This window comes from Mercenaria mercenaria, chromosome 13, assembly GCF_021730395.1.
Source record: "Mercenaria mercenaria strain notata chromosome 13, MADL_Memer_1, whole genome shotgun sequence".
Taxonomy (NCBI): domain Eukaryota; kingdom Metazoa; phylum Mollusca; class Bivalvia; order Venerida; family Veneridae; genus Mercenaria; species Mercenaria mercenaria.
In genome coordinates, this window is record NC_069373.1 from 66491204 (window position 1) to 66512334 (window position 21131).

General features: G+C 36.0%; 2 protein-coding genes across 6 annotated transcripts in view; one reads left to right on the forward strand and one right to left on the reverse strand.

The window, feature by feature from the left end:
* The window catches only part of LOC123529011 (ubiquitin-like modifier-activating enzyme ATG7), a 65085-nt gene extending 53363 nt beyond the window's left edge, over positions 1-11722 (forward strand). For all 5 annotated transcript variants that reach the window (XM_045309176.2, XM_045309171.2, XM_045309173.2 and 2 more), the window contains one exon: positions 553-11722. In XM_045309176.2, the coding sequence (XP_045165111.2) occupies positions 553-603 (51 nt within the window). In that variant the 3' untranslated portion in view covers positions 604-11722. The remainder of the gene's footprint in view (positions 1-552) is intronic.
* A 1800-nt stretch (positions 11723-13522) lies between these two features.
* LOC123529547 (uncharacterized) lies at positions 13523-17902 on the reverse strand. Its single transcript, XM_045309917.2, has 2 exons — positions 17773-17902; positions 13523-16746 (listed from the first exon to the last, which is right to left on the reverse strand). Exons 1-2 carry the CDS (start codon positions 17775-17777, stop codon positions 15102-15104), a joined length of 1650 nt encoding a protein of 549 aa, XP_045165852.2. The 5' UTR covers positions 17778-17902; the 3' UTR covers positions 13523-15101.
* Positions 17903-21131: the final 3229 nt, after the last annotated feature.

Genomic DNA, 21131 nt, shown 5'->3' on the forward strand with positions numbered 1-21131 from the left:
AGTTGCCTTCAGCATGCCATCATGCAGTGCATATGTGTTATACAAACAGCTCATTCATTCTGGGAGACAGAGGTTTGGGGCACCCATACCCCTATTTTGTTTTTACTTATTTGAATTTATCTTGTCTGTTCAAATACTTCACACATGAAATGTTTTGTTTCTTCTTTGGGGATATAAATGACTCCAGTGATAGCTCATGTTTCCTCAGATATACCCTATTTCTTTATCCAGCATCAAAATAGTGGAGCATGCCTTCTCTGACAGCTCTTGATTTTACCTTGAAATAATGCTTATGGACAACTTTCAGAAGCTTTTTGTCTTTCAACTATGATTATCAGTAACTATAGGCATCTGGTATGACATGCTAGTTGTCACCGTGCACTTTTTGTTAAACGGAAAATGCAGGAAAATTGGCATATTAATTCCACTGCTAGAACACTTTAATACCAGGCTTTACTATGATGGGTTGTTCTTCGGAAATATGATAGGAATTGTTCTTTATACTTGTAGAATACTGATTCTCTCTTCAGCAGTTTTATTGTACATTTGCAGGTATGGGATTACGATGATGAAGAAGAATTCTCTAGCATGGATTCCTCATGATGAAAATTTAAGAATAACATAGATATTTATTGTCATTTATTGCACTAAGACATACTATACTATCTAATACTTGGTATAGGAACATATTACTTGGTAAAGGAACATTACTGGCCTTTATGTACTTTGTTTAGTATCAAACCATTTCTTCTTTGTGCTTTTAACATTAAGCCTGCTGTCAGCAAGTGATTCTGCCTTTGCGACCAGCGCATACCACGGCTGATCATGGTCTGCACTGTTCACTATTCAGTCAGTAAATTTTCAGTGTTCACCCTTCAAATAATAAATGGTATTGCCAAAATTAAATGATAGATCAGTCCATTTTAGAAATTTAGCTGTGTACAGGTTAATTATTCATTTGTTATCACCCGACGAAAGTCGGAGGGATATAGTTTTGGTGTTGTCCGTCCTTCCGTCCGTCTTTCCGTCCATCCATCCATCCATCCGTCCTTCCGTCCGTCCGGAGCCATATCTAGGAAATGGTTGGGAATATTTATTTAAAACTTCATATACCTGTTCACCACTATGAGTTCTTGCGGCCCGTCAAGTTTCAGTTGGATTGCCCAAGTAACACCAGAGTTATGGCCCTTAGAAGTTTCTAGTGTTAACTATATAGGGTACTATAAATATGACAATTTCTGCATCATAACTTTTGATATATTTGACCTTGAACTATGAAACTTTAACAGAATTTAGAGCACTATAATGTGGTTGTGCACACACAATTTCGTATGGATTTCTTTTGTAACTGCAGAGTTATTGCCCTTTAATTGTCTAAAAATCCACATATTTGTACATAACAAACTTGCCATTTGGCAGAATTTCATTAAATTTCTTTCATTATTTTCTGTGAACATTTATTATAAACATGTGAAGTTGTGCACCCACACCTGGTCGCCCACTTGCCTTGGTCACCCGGGGTGACCCCAGGGTCAAAATTGACCCCGCCCCAGGGGTCACTTGATTTTACATAGGAAAATCTTTAAAAATCTTCTTCTAAAAATAAACCAGAAGGCCTAGAGCTTAGATATTTCACATGTAGCATAACCTAGTAGACCTCTACAAAATTTATTCAAATCATGACCCCAGGATCAAAATTGACCCTACCCCAGGGGTCACTTGATTTTACATAGGAAAATCTTCAAAAAATTTCTCAAAATAAACCAGAAGGCCTAGAGCTTAGATATTTCACATGTAGCATTGCCTAGTGGACCTCTACAAAATTTGTTCAAATCATGACCCCCGGGGTCAAAATTGACCCTCTTCAGGGGTCACTTGATTTTACATAGGAAAATCTTCAAAAAATTTCTAAAAATAAACCAGAAGGCCTAGATCTTAGATATTTGACATGTAGCATTGCCTAATAGACTTCTACAAAATTTGTTCAAATCATGACCCCCAGGGTCAAAATGACCCCGCCCCATGAGGTTACTTGATTGTACTTAGAAAAATCTTCAAAATTTTCTAAAAATAAACCAGAAGGCCTAGAGCTTAGATATTTCACATGCAGCATTGCCTAGTGGACCTCTACAAAATTTGTTCAAACCATGACCCTTGGGGTCAAAATTGACCCAGCCCCAGGGGTCACTTGATTTTACTTAGGAAAATCATTAAAAATTTTCTAAAATTAAACCAGAAGGCCTAGAGCTTAGATATTTCACATGTAGCATTGCCTAGTGAACCTCTACAAAATTTGTTCAATCATGACCCCTGGGGTCAAAATTGACTCAGCCCTAGGGGTCACTTGATTTTACTTAGGAAAATCATTAAAAATTTTCTTAAAATAAACCAGAAGGCCTAGAGCTTAGATATTTCACATGTAGCATTGCCTAGTGGACCTCTACAAAATTTGTTCAAATCATGACCCCTGGGTCAAAATTGACCCCGCTCCAGGGGTCACTTGATTTTACATAGAAAAATCTTCAAAAAACTTCTAAAAATAAACTAGAAGGCCTAGGTCTTAGATATTTGACATGTAGCATTGCCTAGTAGACTTCTACAAAATTTGTTCAAATCATGACCCCCGGGGTCAAATTAACCCAGCCCCATGGGGTTACTTGATTGTACATAGAAAAATCTTCAAAATTTTCTAAAATAAACCAGAAGGCCTAGAGCTTAGATATTTCACATGTAGCATTGCCTAGTGGACCTCTACAAAATTGGTTCCATCTTGACCCCCCCCAGGGTCAAATTGACCCAGACCCAGGGGTTACTTGATTGTACATAGGGAAATCTTCATAAATTTGCTAAAAATAAACCAGAAGGCCAAGATCTTAAATATTTGATATGTAACATTTCCTAGTAGACTTCAACAAACTTTATTCAAATCATGACCCCCAGGATAAAATTGGCCCCGCCCCAGAGGTTACTTGATTGTACATTGGAAAATCTTCAAAATTTTCTAAAAATAAACCAGAAGGCCTAGAGCTTAGATATTTGACATGTAGCATTGCCTAGTGGACCTCTACAAAATTGGTTCAAATCTTGACCCCCAGGGTCAAATTGACCCAGCCCCAGGGATTACTTGATTGTACATAGGGAAATCTTCATAAATTTGCTAAAAATAAACCAGAAGGCCTAGATCTTAGATATTTGATATGTAACATTTCCTAGTAGACTTCTACAAACTTTGTTCAAATCATGACCTCCGGAGTAAAATTTGCCCCGCCCCAGGGGTTACTTGATTGTACATCGGAAAATCTTCCAAAAAATTTCTAAAAATCATCAGTTTGACATTAGAAACATGTAGCTCATATTACTCTGGTGAGCGATCCAGGGTCATCATGACCCTCTTGTTTTTCATTTTTAGCTCGACTATTCGAAGAATAGTCTAGCTATTCTACTCACCCTGGCGTCGGTGTCGGCGTCTCACCTTGGTTAAGTTTTTGCATGCAAGTACATACAGCCATCAATTAAAGGCATATAGCTTTGAAACTTATTTTTTCTTTTTCTAGGTCAATTACCAACCTCTCTGGGTCAGGTCCCATAACTCTGACATGTATTTTGAGCAAATTATGCCCCCTTTTGGGCTTAGAAAATTTTGGTTAAAGTTTTACATGCAAGTTTCTATCTCCAAAACTAATGCAGATATTGATTTGAAACTCCACATGTGTCTTCGGGGTTATAAAACTAGTTGATAGCAGCAAGTCCCATAACTCTGACCTTCATTTTGGCCAAATTATGCCCCCTTTTGGACTTAGAAAATTCTGGTTAAAGTTTTGCGTGCAAGTACATACAGCTATTTCTAAAAGGCATATACATTTGAAACTTATTTTTTCTTTTTCTAGATCAATTACCAACCTCACTGGGTCAAGTCCCATAACTCTGACATGTATTTTGAGCAAATTATGCCCCCTTTTAGACTTAGAAAATTTTGGTTAAGTTTTACATGCAAGTTACTATCTCCAAAACTAATACAGATATTGATTTGAAACTTCACATGTGTCTTCGGGGTTATAAAACTAGTTGATAGCATCAAGTCCCATAACTCTGACTTTCATTTTTGCCAAATTATGCCCCCTTTTGGACTTTCTGGTTAAAGTTTTGCGTGCAAGTACATATAGCTATTACTAAAAGGCATATAGATTAGAAACTTATTTTTTTTTTCTAGATCAATTACTAACCTCACTGGATCAAGTCCCATAACTCTTACATGTATTTTGAGCAAATTATTCCCCTTTTTGGACTTAGAAAATCCTGGTTAAAGTTTTGCATGCAAGTACATACAGCAATTACTAAAAGGCATATAGATTTGAAACTTATTTTTTCTTTTTCTAGATCAATTACCAACCTCACTGGGTCAAGTCCCATAACTCTGGCATGTATTTTGGGCAAATTTTGCCCCCTTTTGGACTTCGAAAATTCTGGTTAAAGTTTTACATGCGAGTTTCTATCTCCAAAACTAATGCAGATATTGAATTGAAGCTTCACATGTGTCTTCGGGGTTATAAAACTAGTTGATAGCAGCAAGTCCCATAACTGATATGCATTTTGGTCAAATTATGCCCCCTTTTGAACTTGAAACTCTTTTGATATTTTACCTTTTTGGGTAATATTTTCCTGCTTCTGGGACAATATTTCGAATAGTCGAGCTTGGCTGTCTTACGGACAGCTCTTGTTAATTTTCCATCAATATTTATAATCAACATGTGAAATTTTGTTTCCTCTCCAGTTCCCCCGCACCCCCACACCCTTAAAAAATAAATATATATACATATATATATTTTCCATTTCTTTTTTTTTCTTTTTTCTTTGAATGTTCAAATCTTCAACATGTTAAGTTGTGACTGCACAAGCCTTGCCCTCAGTCATGTTCAAGATATCTTACCAGTGTTCTCATAAGGACATCTGTTTTTTTAAGTTCAAATGTACATGTTAAACAACAACACCTGGTGCCAAACCACTCAAAGACAATATTTCGTTCCAGTTAAACTTCAAGCTCATATTTCAATTAACAGCATTTAATTTTAAAAGCTAAGCTTATTACAGTAAGCATATCCCATTCAAAATAAATTCTTTAGACAGGGTCAAAGTATCATACATTTATTATGTACTCTTTAATTAAACATTTGTTTTCTGTTAAATTGATTTTGACTAATGAAATTATTTGCTTCTTATTAACATCCTTAACTTTTTGCCGGATATATTTTTTTGCCATTCCTCACCACAAACCCTTTCGGCGGGGGATACCAATTCATCGAATTTGCTTGTTTTAATTATTATTTTGATGATTTTGTGAGAACCAAATATTTAAAATGTCTCCATGAAGTAGGAACTTAATGATTTTAGAAAGTATATTGAATTAATCTGTAGCCAGAAAAATTATTTTTCATCTAAAAATCACTTTGAAAAAAAGGTTGATTCTTGTTTTTCTTCTTCAATATTTTACCAGCATGGATCAAAATAAAGTGAAAAGTGCTATTTTACTTCAAAGTGGTCAATTATAACATTGGAAAACATTTCCTGTGAAGTTTATTACATGGTAAAGTGTGTAAAATACTAATACTATCTGCAAGTACTTAAAAATATTCATAAAAAAAACCTGCTCACCAAGTTAATAAATACTCCTGATAAATACTGCCCCTTATTTATTAATTTTTCATTTGACTATACGAGGTATATGGAGAGCTATCCTACTCGCCCCTGCGCCGGCATCTTTCCGCGTCCCCACCTTGGTTAATGTTCTTTTACACTTTCTCTTTTTTCTCCTTATCTCTGCAATTACTTGATGGATTTGCTTTAAACTTAAAACAGTTACTAGTATTCCTCATCATCACCCATATCACATGGCACAAGGGCCATAACTCTCGCACCAATATTTAATGAATTATCCCCCCATTTTACTTAGAATTTCAGGTTTAAGTTTTGAAGCACTTTTGCTCTGTCTCAGTTATTCTTAAATGGATTTGATTCAAACTGAAAGTAGTTGTTCGACATCATCACCCACATCATATGACACAAGGCCCATAACTCTGATACCAATATTTAATGAATTATTCCCCCTTTTACTTAGAATTTCAGGTTAAAGTTTTAATGCACTTTCACTATATCTCAGTTATTATGTCTCCCAACACAGTGGTGTGGGAGATAAATTGATTTACTTCAGTCTGTGTGTCTGTCTGTCACAAAGCTTGTCCGCACTCTAAGTCGAACATTTCTCATCCGATCTTCACAAAACTTGAACAAAATGTGTTTGACCATAAGACCTCGGCCAAGTTCTATAACTAGCCAAATCCGCCCAGGCACTTTTGAATTATGGCCCTTGAATTACTGATTGAGTCCACTCGTCCAAGCCATCTAATTGGGTCCACTCATCTAATTCATCTAGAGAAACTAGACATTTTTCATAGGTGCAGTTGTGGGAAACATGCGCTTTTCTCAAAAGCATCTCTAGTTACTAAATGGATTTGATTCAAACTTAAAATAGTTGTTCAACATTATCACTCACATCACATGACATAAGGGCCATAACTCTTGCACCAATATTTCATGAATTATCCCCCCTTTTTACTTAGAAATTCAGGTTAAAGTTTTGATACACTTTCACTCTATCTCAGTTATTACTTAATGGATTTGATTCAGACTTAAAATAGTTGTTCTATCACCCACATCATGTGACACATGATGCATAACTCTGGCATGAATTGTTCATGCATTATGCCCTCTTTAACTTTGAATTCAAGGTTAATTTTTATGCATTTTCACTATATCTAAGATATTACTAAATGCATTTGATTCAGACTTAAAGTAGTTGTTCCACATCATCACCCACATCATATGACACAACTCTTGCACCAATATTTTATGATTATGCCCCCTTTTTGCTTAGAATTATACTTATAGTGTTTTGATACACTATCTTTACCTCTCTTATTACTTAATATTTTTTACACAGACTCAAGCTATTGTGCAATATCTTCATCCACCATTGGGGTCATTAAAACACTCCAGTGACAGCTCCAGTTTCAGCAGATGTGCTCAGTTTCACTGTCCAGCATCAAAATAGTCGAGTGCGCTGTCTCCTGTGACAGCTCTTGTTTAACCCGACCCTTTAATGGGCAAGGAATGCATGACAATTATTTTTTATATGGAAGCTGTACTCAAGCCCTCCATAATGCTGAAATGATGTTTAAAGTCAGACCTTCATTGAAAAAGATATGGCAGTTTGAAAAATGCAATAACCTGGGGATGTGTATTTGGGGATAAACAGTAGTATAAAATATGCAGATCTAATGTTAACTTACATTTTGAAGATTATAAGATTCTTTCAATGGTTGTAGGTGCAGATGGGAATATCCGGCCTCGAGGGTAACTGTTTAGGCGGTAACGAGGCTTCTTGCCGATATTCCCATCTGCACCTATAACCAGTGACAGAATCTTTTTCTTGCATACCGATTTCAAGAAATAGTAATAAAAATAAAATCAATCGAATGGCTTTCTTTTTAGAACTATTTCATATGGCAGTGTATTTAAACAAAGCGTGGGAAACCAACGTCCGTAAACAGGAAAGACGTCATGACATTTCAAAACAAATAACAATGTTTAGTTCCGGTTTTGTTAGCTCGACTATTCGAAGAATAGTCTAGCTATTCTACTCACCCTGGCGTCGGCGTCGGCGTCGGCGTCACACCTTGGTTAAGTTTTTGCATGCAAGTACATACAGCCATCAATTAAAGTCATATAGCTTTGAAACTTATTTTTTCTTTTTCTAGGTCAATTACCAACCTCTCTGGGTCAAGTCCCATAACTCTGACATGTATTTTGAGCAAATTATGCCCCCTTTTGGACTTAGAAAATTTTGGTTAAAGTTTTACATGCAAGTTACTATCTCCAAAACTAATGCAGATATTGATTTGAAACTTCAAATGTGTCTTCGGGGTTATAAAACTAGTTGATAGCACCAAGTCCCATAACTCTGACTTTCATTTTGGTCAAATTATGCCCCCTTTTGGACTTAGAAAATTCTGGTTAAAGTTTTGCGTGCAAGTACATACAGCTATTTCTAAAAGGCATATAGATTTGAAACTTATTTTTTCTTTTTCTAGATCAATTACCAACCTCACTGGGTCAAGTCCCATAACTCTGACATGTATTTTGAGCAAATTATGCCCCCTTTTAGACTTAGAAAATTTTGGTTAATGTTTTACATGCAAGTTATTATCTCCAGAACTAATGCAGATATTGATTTGAAACTTCACATGTGTCTTCGGGGTTATAAAACTAGTTGATAGCAGCAAGTTCCATAACTCTGACCTTCATTTTGGCCAAATTATGCCCCCTTTTGGACTTAGCAAATTCTGGTTAAAGTTTTGCGTGCAAGTACATACAGCTATTACTAAAAGGCATATAGATTTGAAACTTACTTTTTCTTTTTCTAGATCAATTACTATCCTCACTGGATCAAGTCCCATAACTCTGACATGTATTTTGAGCAAATTATTCCCCTTTTTGGACTTAGAAAATACCGGTTAAAGTTTTGCGTGCAAGTACATACGGCAATTACTAAAAGGCATATAGATTTGAAACTTATTTTTTCTTTTTCTAGATCAATTACCAACCTCACTGGGTCAAGTCCCATAACTCTGGCATGTATTTTGGGAAAATTATGCCCCCTTTTGGACTTTGAAAATTCTGGTTAAAGTTTTACATGCGAGTTTCTATCTCCAAAACTAATGCAGATATTGAATTGAAACTTCACATGTGCCTTCGGGGTTATAAAACTAGTTGATAGCAGCAAGTCCCATAACTGATATGCATTTTGGTCAAATTATGCCCCCTTTTGAACTTAAAACTCTTTTGATATTTAACCTTTTTGGGTAATATTTTCCTGCTTCTGTGACAATATTTCGAATAGTCGAGCTTGGCTGTCTTACGGACAGCTCTTGTTTTATCAGTTGCAGCGTAACGTTATGAATTTTTGATAAAATAACATGATTTGAATCGAGAAATATACTATCAGGAACCAATAGGAATTGTCAAGGTATTGAATTTTTATTCCGTTTCTTAAATAAAATATAAATTAGTACATAAATATTCTACATATATGTAGGTCGTAATACGTCATTTACAGCACGAGAGATTTTTCCAGCACTGATAAAGATACTGGAAATCCCCGTCTGGTATGCAAGAAACAACAATTGCTTCTTTAGCCCTTATTTAGCCCTTACCGTGGTGAACACAATTGATTCTGTCTGCGACCAGTGCAGACCATGATCAGCCTTGTTTGCCATTCAATATCTTATTGGAAAGCACCCTTTTTTTAGCTCACCTGTCACATAGTGACAAGGTGAGCTTTTGCGATCACCCTTCGTACGTCGTCAGTCCGTGCGAGCTCACATTTGCATACTTAGGTGGCTATAGGAACAATAGGTAACTGTACTTTTTCTTTGATGTCATTCATTCCGTAAGGCTTTTATGTGGCTATTTTTCTCTTACGTGGCTAAAAGAACAATAGAGAGAACAAAAGAGTAGCCACATAAGTATCCGTATGTACGTCCGTCCGTCAACAATTTCTTGTCTGCACGATAGTGTTTCATTTATGATTTTATTTTAACCAAACTTGCGCACAACTTGTATCACCATAAGATCTCGGTTCCTTTCTTGAACTGGTCAGATCCCATTATGGGTTCCAGAGTTATGGCCCCTTAAAGGGCCAAAATTACCTATTTTGAGCGTGTCTGCACAATAGCAGCTTTATTTATGATTTGATTTTTACCAAACTTGCACACAACTTGTATCACCATAAGATCTTGGTTCCTTTCTGGAACTGGCCAGATTCCATTATGGGTTCCAGAGTTATGGCCCCTGAAAGGCCCAAAATTAGCTATTTTGACCTTGTCTGCACAATAGCAGCTTTATTTACATGGTTCGCACAGGCCATGAAAAGTCCTTGAATTTGATGCCTACTCCTTGAAAACTACTTGAATTTTGTAACAGTCAGAAACTACTTGAAAACTACTTGAATTTAGGAAAAAACGTACAAAAGATAGCAAATAGTCCTTAAATTCGTCGGGTGCGAAGTGAAAATGGACAAACATTATAAATGGACCAAAATAAACTAAAAAACTACGAAAAAAAACAACAACTGTTACCGCCATTAGGGCCTGCCACGGAGTCGGCGATAGTACGGTACGGTACTGTACTTTACTTTACGGGTTTTATGCTCTTTCAAGTAATTTTCACACTGTGTAATTTATCTGCGATGCGTTTACATAAGTCTTGTGTTACATTGTTTAATTTTGTCCTAAATTGGATTTAAATTGGTTATTTCGTGTCTCAGCAACAGTGACATTGCACCCATTTTAGTCCTTGAAAATGGAGGAAAACTACTTGAAAACTCCTTGAAAACTACTTGAATTTTTTTTGGGAAGGTCTGTATGAACCATGATTTATGATTTGATTTTAACTAAACTTGCACAAAACTTGTGTCACCATAAGATCTTGGTTCCTTTCTTGAACCGGCCAGATCCCTTAATGGGTTCCAGAGTTATGGCCCCTGATAGGGCCGGAATTAGCTATTTTGACCTTGTCTGCACAATAGCAGCTTCATTTATTATTTGAATTTAATCAAACTTGCACAAAACTTGTGTCACCAAAAGATCTTGGTTCCATTCTTGAACCGGCCAGATCCCATAATGGGTTCCAGAGTTATGGCCCCTGAAAGGGCCAAAATTGGCTATTTTGACCTTGTCTGCACAATAGCAGCTTCATTTATGATTTGATTTTAACCAAACTTGCACACAACTTGTATCACCATAAGATCTCGATTCTTTTTTATACGCCCGCAGGGACGTTTATGTTATCGCCTCGGTGTCCGTCTGTCTGTCTGTGTGTTGGTTAGCAATTTCTCTTCCGCTCTGTAACTCTTGAACCCATTTATGGATTTCAGAGAAACCTGACACAAATGTTCACTCATTGAACGGATGTGCAGAGCGCATGTTTCAGATGGCTAAATTCAATGTCAAGGTCACACTTAGGGGTCAAAGGTCATATGACTTTGTTTTATGTGAATATTGCTCTGCATTTGCGTTGCATTGCATTGCAGTGCTCTTGTTTTTATTTGGCAGATCCTTCTTTTGTTCGCTTAACAATATTTTTTCTTATTACTTCCCTTTTATGTTACTATAAATAGCTTATTTAGTAACTTTTTTATTATTGGCCGTAGGGAAAAACTGAGACCACTTTTCTGTGGTACAACATGGATGGTACCTCCAATTTTTAGGTGTATTTTGACATATCTGTACCTTGTAAGAATTTTTTCTTTTTGTTTTTGGTTAAAGCAGTGGTACTCATGTGAGCGATATAGGGCCATCATGGCCCTCTTGTAATGGTATTGTCTAAATTGAAAGATGGATAAGTTCATTATAGAAATATAGCAAGGTAAGGGTTAAGAGAGACTGTGATTGTTGAGAAGGCAGAAAATTGAATTATCTATACATCTTAGACACAAATTTACTATGTAGAAATAGAATGAGCTACTAGTATTTAAACAAGTTGAATGACATTTTAATTATAAGCATAAAATTATAGGTAATACTGTAAAATACTGAAATACACGTTTCTTGAACTTGTTACTGTGATATACATGTAGTAGCATGAAAATAAAATGCAAATGTTCATTTAGTTTCAGAGTTCATATTTCTTTAATCCAAATCTATATTACCGTAGGTGTCATATAATACTTCCTGTAGAAGAGCAATATCTCTAGACTTAAGGTTTTTTTATGAAAACAGACCCCAGGTGCCTTTCCAGACTTTGTTTCAGGAAGAGTTGGCATTTTGATAGAACAACTGACCTTTTGTAAGCCAGTTTGATAGCTTCCTCTTGTGAGCATATTCTACATGCCAAATGGGGTTGCAAACCTGTAGCGGTGAGAGGTGAGAAACTCACAATCAGTTCACTGTTGCGGGGTTGAGTATTGTGTTCCTTGGAGATCGGGACCTGTGTACTTTTTCAAGTTTCGATGAAGTAATGAACTGTTATGTAGTGAGTTTTCATCCCTATGTTACTTGAGTATAGATATGCGTAGATACTACAGTCAATATAATTACATCTTTACTAATCCAGCCTTTGGTGTGCTAAAACACATTCATAAATGTGACGATTTTTAATCATTAGAATGTATCCTGATGAATTCTTTCTTTTATAACTGAAATAATTTGTTTATATGTCACGAGCAAGGCCCAGACCCCGAGCTCCAAGGTCATGGTCACAGAGGTCACAGGTTTAGAGCATCAGTTTAATGTCCAGTTCATAAATCTTACCATTCATCAAGGGATTTAAAATCACTTTAATGTTCCATAAAATGAGACCATATGTCATGTGCTAGACCCAGGTCCCTGTCTCACAGGTCAATGTCACAAGGTCTAGTCAGTAACTTTACTCTGCGAGGATGGATCTTCAAGTAACTTGGCATAATTATTCACCATTACAAGATAATGTGTCATGTACAAAGGTCAAGATCACGAGCACCTAAGTTAACTTTCTTTTGTTGTTTGTACATGAAATTACTTCCTTTTTATATGATACAGTACAATATATGGGTTTTATGTCGGTTTTCCCACTAATTATAAAATGAAACTTTTCATGTTTCAAGGCCCTGTGAGCTTGACTTTCTGATCCCAAAACTATTTGGAATCCTTTGCTCGGCATGTCCAAACATCCTTTGAAGTTTCAGAGTTCAGAGTCAAGAGATTATCAAGTCACTGGTGGGAAACGGTTTTCCATGTTCTGGTCCCTGTGACCTTGGACCTCAAAATCAAGAGGGGTAATCTTTTCGCCTGTAAAGTTTCAACGTTCTGGGTCAAGTGGTTCAAAAGTTATTGATCGGAAACGTTTTTCCACATTCTGGCTCCCGTGACCTTAAACTTTGATCTACTAATCCCAAAATCAATGCTGGTCATATACTTGGCATGTCAAATCATCCTATGAGGTTCAATGTTCACGGTCAAGTGATTCTCAAGTTACTGATCAGAAACAGTTTCCCATCATCATGCCCCTGTGACCCTGACATTTGATGGAGTGACCCCAAAAAACAATAGGGGTCATCTACTCTTTAAGCCCCTGTCACTCTTGAAGGTTATTGATCGGAAATGAAATTGGACGGACGAATGGACGGACTTGGTAAGAACAATATGTCTCCCCCAAAGACATAATTAAAAAAAAATTTGGTGAGGGGAGCGATAATGTTGGGGGATGGGGTAGATGATAGGATGCTACGAGACGATAGTAAGGAACACGGGAAACTACAGGTATTTTTGATTGTGGTTGGGGATGGCGGCGGGGTTGACTGAATGATAAGAGACAGTATCAAGAGGCTAATTAAAATGTTAGATTTTTGGGTTGGGACTGGGTAAATATGTGTGGAGGGTTGACGTCAATAGGAATTTCATAATATCTAGGACTCGAGCCATGATTTGGCCTCTTAATATAAATATTGTTTATTTAAGTCTGATCTACATACATTACATTATATGAAATATTTTATGTGCACAAAGCTTTTCTATTAACAGAATTATAAGAGACTAGTTTCAACACTGTACATATTAAAACAACATATATCACAGGATAAGAAACGGAGAACGTTGGCCAATCGTTACACGTAACACAAGGATGGGATACCAACTCAAAACACTACCATCCTACGTCTAGTAAAATCTAGTTAAAGGGGCATTCAACTTAACAAAATAGAATTGCTGCATGTCTGATCACAGTGGGCAAGTGAGTGAAGTTTCGATACATTATTATTAGTGGGCATTTGAATACCAGCCTACAAAATCTTAACAAAAATTGCCGAGTCGAAAAACTGTATTATTTTGTAATTGTAAACGTGCAAAATAGAATTATGGAACCTGTGCAATGCATGTTAGATCATCACAGTGTAAGAGTGTGTAAAGTTTCAGTTCATTCCCATTAGTAGGTACTGAGATACCACTTGACCAAAATTGCTAAGTCGAAAAAGGAGCATAATTTTGTAAAATAAGTAGTTTAGAGTTATGGAAACTGTGCACTGCAAGTCAGGTCTTCACAGTACACAAGTGTATGAAGTTTCAATCCATTCCCACAAGTGGTTACTGAGATACCAGCTTACCTACAAACCGGCACTTCCATACCTCATGTTTTTATTTCGATGTAAATGAGATGTGGAACCAAAATTTGTAGTCCTGTTTGGCGCCATATAACCTATACTGTGTTGGTGCGCCGTAAAACCCAAATACATAAATACAAATCGGCACGGACGCCGACGATTGGGCAATGCAATAGCTCTACATATTCTTTGAATAGTCGAGCTGAAAAAAGAAAGCATCTTAGACACTCAATGAGCGCTTTCCTGGAGGACTAAATTCATTGAAAGTATAAAACATTAGAAAAGTTAGACATGTTTAGAATTATGCTCTATAACACTTGTTTAGAATAGTCTTAAACAGCCTGCAACCTACAACCAGATAGACTGGCAAACTTTCTTCGCAGGTACACAAAATATTTTATATTCAAACATAGCTAAACAGTTGCCCAAGAGCCAGATATTTCCATCCCTACTTCAGCCAGTGAAAGATTCTTATAATAAGAATAGCTAAGTAACAATATCAAAAATAAATTTGTACACTATAGTGCTTGAGTACAAAGATAACTGCAGTTTCATCAAAAATAATACTCTTTTGAAAATAAATGTTATGAAAATGAACATCTGATCAAAATTCCGTTTAGTTAAGAAAGCCCATTGTTTTGGTTGTATATGTAAACTATATAATTGATAATGCAAGCAATATAATATATCAGACAATTACATAGCAGCCAAAACATATAGAGCATTTATGGTATTGTAATGTATTGCAGCTAGATTTCTGAATTCAAAAAGAATACACAGACACTTTTTTCATAAAAAAATCTGACTTAATCAACTTGATTTTCTGATCTGGTCTTATTATCATATGAGCGATAAGGGACATTAGGCCCCTATTGTTTTAAAATGTTTTAGATTTAACAAATCGTCTTTACTGAGATTAGACTTTTTCCACATGAACATGTGTATCGATGTCATTAATGTATTGGATCAATTTATCCCAGAATGCATCCGCTTTATCTGGAGGTGGTGGGTAATCGAGGTAAATATTGTTTACAAACATTTTATGTAGCGCACAGACTTCTTCATTTAGATGATCTTTTAACTTCATAATAATGATAACAAATCTGTTCTGTGTCATTTCCATTCCTTTGGCTTGATTAAGAATATAGACGCACTCTGTATCACAAAGGAAGCTTTTGCTTATCAGAAAAATCGTGCGGCAAGTCTGGTTTATGCTGTTATAGATCAAAGACATCTTGTTCTTTCCTGCATGTTGAGCAAAATCCCTTTCATCAAATACTGTTTCTATATTTCTCTTCTCAAGTTCGGATGCAAACGTTAGAAGAACTTCATTATCTTTCTCAGATGACACAAGAAAAACACCTTTTCTTACATTATCAAAATCGTTTCTGTTTGAACAACAGGAAATGAAGTTCATGCATACAGACTGACATTGCTGTTTTCTTCTCCTTTTCCAGCAATAAATAAACAAAATAACTCCGGTTGTGAGAAATACACAAGACATCAAGAAACACGCAACTAATAGCGTTTTAGGTGACATTTTCAGAGTTATTATTCTAGAATCCACATATACTGAGAAATGGAGGAAATCCGAATCTTCTAAGAGCTGACCTGAAAGCTGGTCCGAATCCAATTTCTCTAAGAACTGGTCTGAATCAAGATTTTTCGAGACCTTGTCAAGATCAATATTGACTGAGAGCCGGTCAGAATCATAATTAAGCGAGAGATGGACAGAAGGATACGCATGAGCCGATAATTTACTTTTAGTGCACATACACTTTGGTAGATTTCCACAGTTACATTGTGTTTGATTATCTGTATTAATGATGATACTCATGTTAGAGCCAAAAACAGAACTGCAGTATTCTAAAGGCATGCTAGTATTCCACACTCTTTGGTAATCGAATGATATAATATGTGGGTCATCGCACCACACGGCATACCCAGTTTCACAAGTGAAATTGAAAATTGGATTTCCACGAAGGTCAACATGTACCAGACGTTTCAAATGAGTATCAAAGTGATGTAAACTTGATATTAAATCAATCTGTTTGATTTGGTTATTACTTAGGTCGAGTGTTTCTAAATTATTCAATTCTTTAAAGTCATGGAGCTGAAGATTTTTTATTACATTATTTTTTAGGTAGATATGAGTCAGATTGTGAAAATATTTCCATGAACCGAATGAGGTGGTGCTAAGTCCAAGGTCTGACAAATCCAAAACTGTAATTTGGTTTGACAACGTGAAGTTAGGAGGAAGAGAACATTGCGACTCTGAAAATGAAAACAAAGATAACATTTCCTTTCTGTTGATACTACGAAATCCCACTTGTCGCTTTTGAATATTGTTCAGATCTGTCAGGTTGACAAGGTTTTGAGCAAGACATGGTATACATAGAATGTTTTCTGGATGTCTTCTCGAGGTTGCGGAAACATTGGTTTTTATCTGGACAGACAATGCACTTCTTCCACCATTGCAATCTTCGGATTGAACATCGACTGTTGGCTGACTTTGCACCCAAAAGGATGAGAACAGCAAGACAAGGAAGAACAAGAGAGCTCTGAAAAATACAGTTATTAAAATTAGATTCATTTCGCAATTATTGTCTATAGACCCAGGTGTTCTTGAGTAAAATTATCATGATGATATCAAAATAGAGCCAACTCACCTTTATGGGACTGTCATTTGCACTTCTTTTTTTAGGGATTAGTTATGTCAAAATAAAAGTCAAAGAACGCGATATCTATCAAACCCGGCTCCATTGCCAGGCATTCAATAATGAATACATAAGGGCTATTTTCATACTTGTCATCTAAGTTCACATGTAGTAATATATATATGCATATATTCAATATTTACATGTGTAGTACATGATACCTCTATGTCAATTATAAGACAACGTAATTTCGAACTACTTTTCTTAAGTGATTGTTTTGCCAAAATGGAAAACTTCTATTTTTGATGACAGTGACTTTGTTTGATAATAAGGCATTTAAGTAATATAAACTTGTAATATGAATTATTTAATGCTCGTTGCATCCATACGGATAATGATACTTCGATGTGCATGTTTGTTTTGGGTGAGCTTGCCATTTTGCATTTAATACACCAAAATGGGTAAATAAAAAACTATCAAATCATCCTTCTCTTTTTTTTTCGTATTTTCCAATTTACTGTTAAAAATTCATTCATTTATACACAAAACATAAATCTATATTCTGACCTTGTCACAGTTCAAATAATGTACCCCATCCACTTTTGCCTTCAGTTTTAACTTCTCATAGACACCTTAAAACCCATATAAGAGTTTAAAAATTAATAAATTTATGGACGGTTTTTAATATTGTAAGACATGTTTTTTTATCAAACAGCCAAAAACCTACCAGCCGAGGACAGCAAACATCGAATATAACATAACAATTTGGAACGGCCTTATTTGGGAAAAAAAGGGGGATTTTAGTCAGAAAAAAATACTATCCTTCTATTCGTGTTAATCTCAATGAAACTGCTCTTTTTATCCCCTTGTGCCATAGCACCCATACACTACTCGGCGGTTAACAAAACAAAATAATATAATATAACTTACTTCATTATGTATATATCAGACTATATATATTTATCCATTTCAGCTTTTAAACGTATTTATAAATGTTATGATTAACAGCTACCCTATAACGAACTTCCTTTAACCTATTCGGTTAAACATACTTATTGTATACCGTTTCCCGCTTGGAGAAGTTTTTATATAAGGCCTAAACAAAATATGTCTGTTTCCTGTAAACCCGACCGACCGTAAGTTTTTACCACCGACCGCAATTTTTTTATGGGCCGAAATTCGAGATTCTGATCATATCTTTATTGATTATAGGGATAATTTAGTTCTACTCGACCTCGTCGCGCATAGTAACGAGCGTTCCTGGTTCCGTCCACATGAAACAACATGGCGAAAAGCCTGTTTCTCTGTAGACTCGAGGTTCCGGGTTTTCACCCGCGAAAATCGAGGTTTACTTTGATGCATATCGAGTTCAAAAGTTTTGCCCCTTGTCAATCAAAATCTCGGTGAATTTCAATACTGTTCGCCGCCACAAGCGGAAGTATGGCAGTACGCGGAGCGTCATATACTAGATGTCAATCACGCCACGCGCCGACTGACACGTGGTCATCTCGCGGTTTGTATTTAGTACAATAATGTCCTTCATTATGAAAGGTGTTTATTGATCAATGTGTAAACGTTAATTGATAAACAATTCGTAGAAGAGCAGCCTATTATCATGTTTGTACCACTTGTTCAGGGGTCACGCTGTCGGTTGCATTTTTGTGGCCCCGAAAATCTCTAATTGGCAAAAACGGCCCGAAGCTATGTCTGTCTGCAAAACTATGAACTTTGCCTGTTACACAGTGTTTACTGAACAAAAGGAATCAGTGTAGAAAAAAACTTGTATGAACAACATCTGTTATTAAAAGGCGGGAGCAAATTTTCAACAATCTTAGCGGTGGACCGTTGGACCGACGCAACCAAAATATCGGCAGGTCCACTATCAAAAGTTGGGTAGACCGACGGTCAACCAATTTTCAGTCACGGACTGCAAATAAAATAAAACCCTTAAAAGTGAAAAATATGGGGGGGGGGGGGGGGGGGGGAATCATACCCATATCGGCGAATTCACAAAACGAAAGTTGATTTTGCCTTAATACGGCATTCTACAGTTATAAGCATTGGCGGGTTAAAGTCAGGATAGGCGAGTGGTTTTTACGTGGTAACTTTACCAAATTGAGTAATTACATCAGGCAAAATTACCTGGATTGACTGGAATTTACCCGCGAATCGTAAAAATATCAAAACGTCATGCTGGTAATTTTCCATTCCACAAGCACGTGCGCCCTATCGTAATACTTAATTTACATCGCAGTTACTTTTGACACAAAAAACGCGCGTAGTGCATTCATTTTCTAATATAATCGCTTCAGATTTTCAACACCGCTTGAGAACTAATACAGTTTAAATTCTATAACAATTTTAATAAGATATCGACAGAAATGTAGGCAAAATTCTTTAAAAACGATCAAATTTTCATATAATGTTTTGTAAAATTTCAAACAGCACGATCTTGATTATTTATTTCCTTTTTAAAGTAAATAAACGGTACATACTATGGTAATAAAATTCAGACTTTTGACCAGAAAGTACAAAAAACACAATTAAAAAATCTTAAATAATGAAAAAGCGGCAGCAATTTAAATACATGGAGTAAAACGATTTTTTTGGCAAACAGATTTCTGTTAGCACGGCAGAATAGGTTACGTGACCTCATGAACGTAAATAGAAATGTGGTTTTAAAATGAAGCAGTATGATGTCGTTGCGATTTTTAATAAGTTTTAAATGATTCTTCGTACATATATTTTTTGATACAACACTTTGTTATTGTCCGTAAGTATTGACCTGGCACTCATTAATCTTCGCCAATATTTTCGGGCGTTTTCGTTATTTCACGTGATATTCGTGTCCTGAAAATATCTAGATTTATCAAAATAATCAATTTAGAGAACGAACGGCACAGTGGTGTAGTGGTAAGCTCTCCGACTTGAAAACACGTTACCATGGGTTCGAATTCTTTTCTAACCATTTTTTAAAATATAATTCCTTGTGTTTGTATTTGTATCTATGATTATATATATATATATATATATATATATATATATTTTTTTATGACACATTTCATTTTGTATCTCTAACAACAGTTCTTTGAATTGTCCGTTGAATGAATGAATGCGTGTCCGGTCCTGAAGATTTTAAACAACATTTTATATAACGGTAGAATGGTAATCGATAGTAGAGTATTTCGTTGATAAAACATGGTAAGTGTGACAAGTTTCCGTCGTTTACAGATAAAATCATAAAAAAATAATTTGGTCAGTCAGAGGACTCGAACACTCAACCCTGAGATTAGTGGCAAAACGCTTTGTCCGCACAGCTATATCTGCACATGATACGTGATGGTATATAATTCGCTTTTCAATAGCAATATCATTGTTTGGGTTCGTACACCGAAAATTAATTTACGGAAACATACGGAATATTCATGAGTGCCAGGTCAATACTTACGGACAATAGATATTCTTCTCAATCAATTATGTAAATTTCTTGAGGGCAAATAGGTCATCATCGTTCACGGTCTGACACATTTACACGTCAGTTTATTCGGGATATTGCACATTTGCTTTTAAAAAATTAAAGAAAAAACTTTTTTACTGATTTCTTCTCAACAACAATTAAAGGAATCGAGAAAGTACGATCAGACAGTGATATGTCACATGGCGCGAAAACATGACGTAATGCAATGACAATCTCGGGGAAACTATACCGCTTTGATCTCCATTGCTGATGCCACAATAACCGACACACTTCTTTTGGCTCTTTGAGGGGGTGTCAATTACTTAGTTTATCATCAGAATGATGATGTATTTTTGTTTCACTTTCAACACTGGTCGGGAGGATGATGATTGTGTCCATATTTTGGGGCACTTTTCAAAATAATTATTTTTCGGGATAACGGATTGCTACGGTCTTTTATTTTTAATTATTTTAGAAATAAGTCCTGTTTCTTTGAGTCATATGAAGTTATGACGTCTACAACATCACAATTTATGAGATAGAATTTGGAGGTCCACTAAAGTCTGAGCAGGTCTACTAGATTTTAGCAGTTGGTGACCTGCTGGCAACTGCTGAAAAAAGTTAAGGTCGAGGCCTGATTAGGCAGTTAATTTGCGATAATAAGGTTACTAAACACTGAAATGTTCCGACACCTAATAAAAAAAAAAAAAAAAATTCCTACCTACCGACCCCCATTTTTTCAGCATGTTACAGGAAACAAACATATTTTTTTAGGCCTTACGGATAATAGAGTTCTGCTTAAACTGGCGCTAGGTGGCGTGCAGGGTGGTGC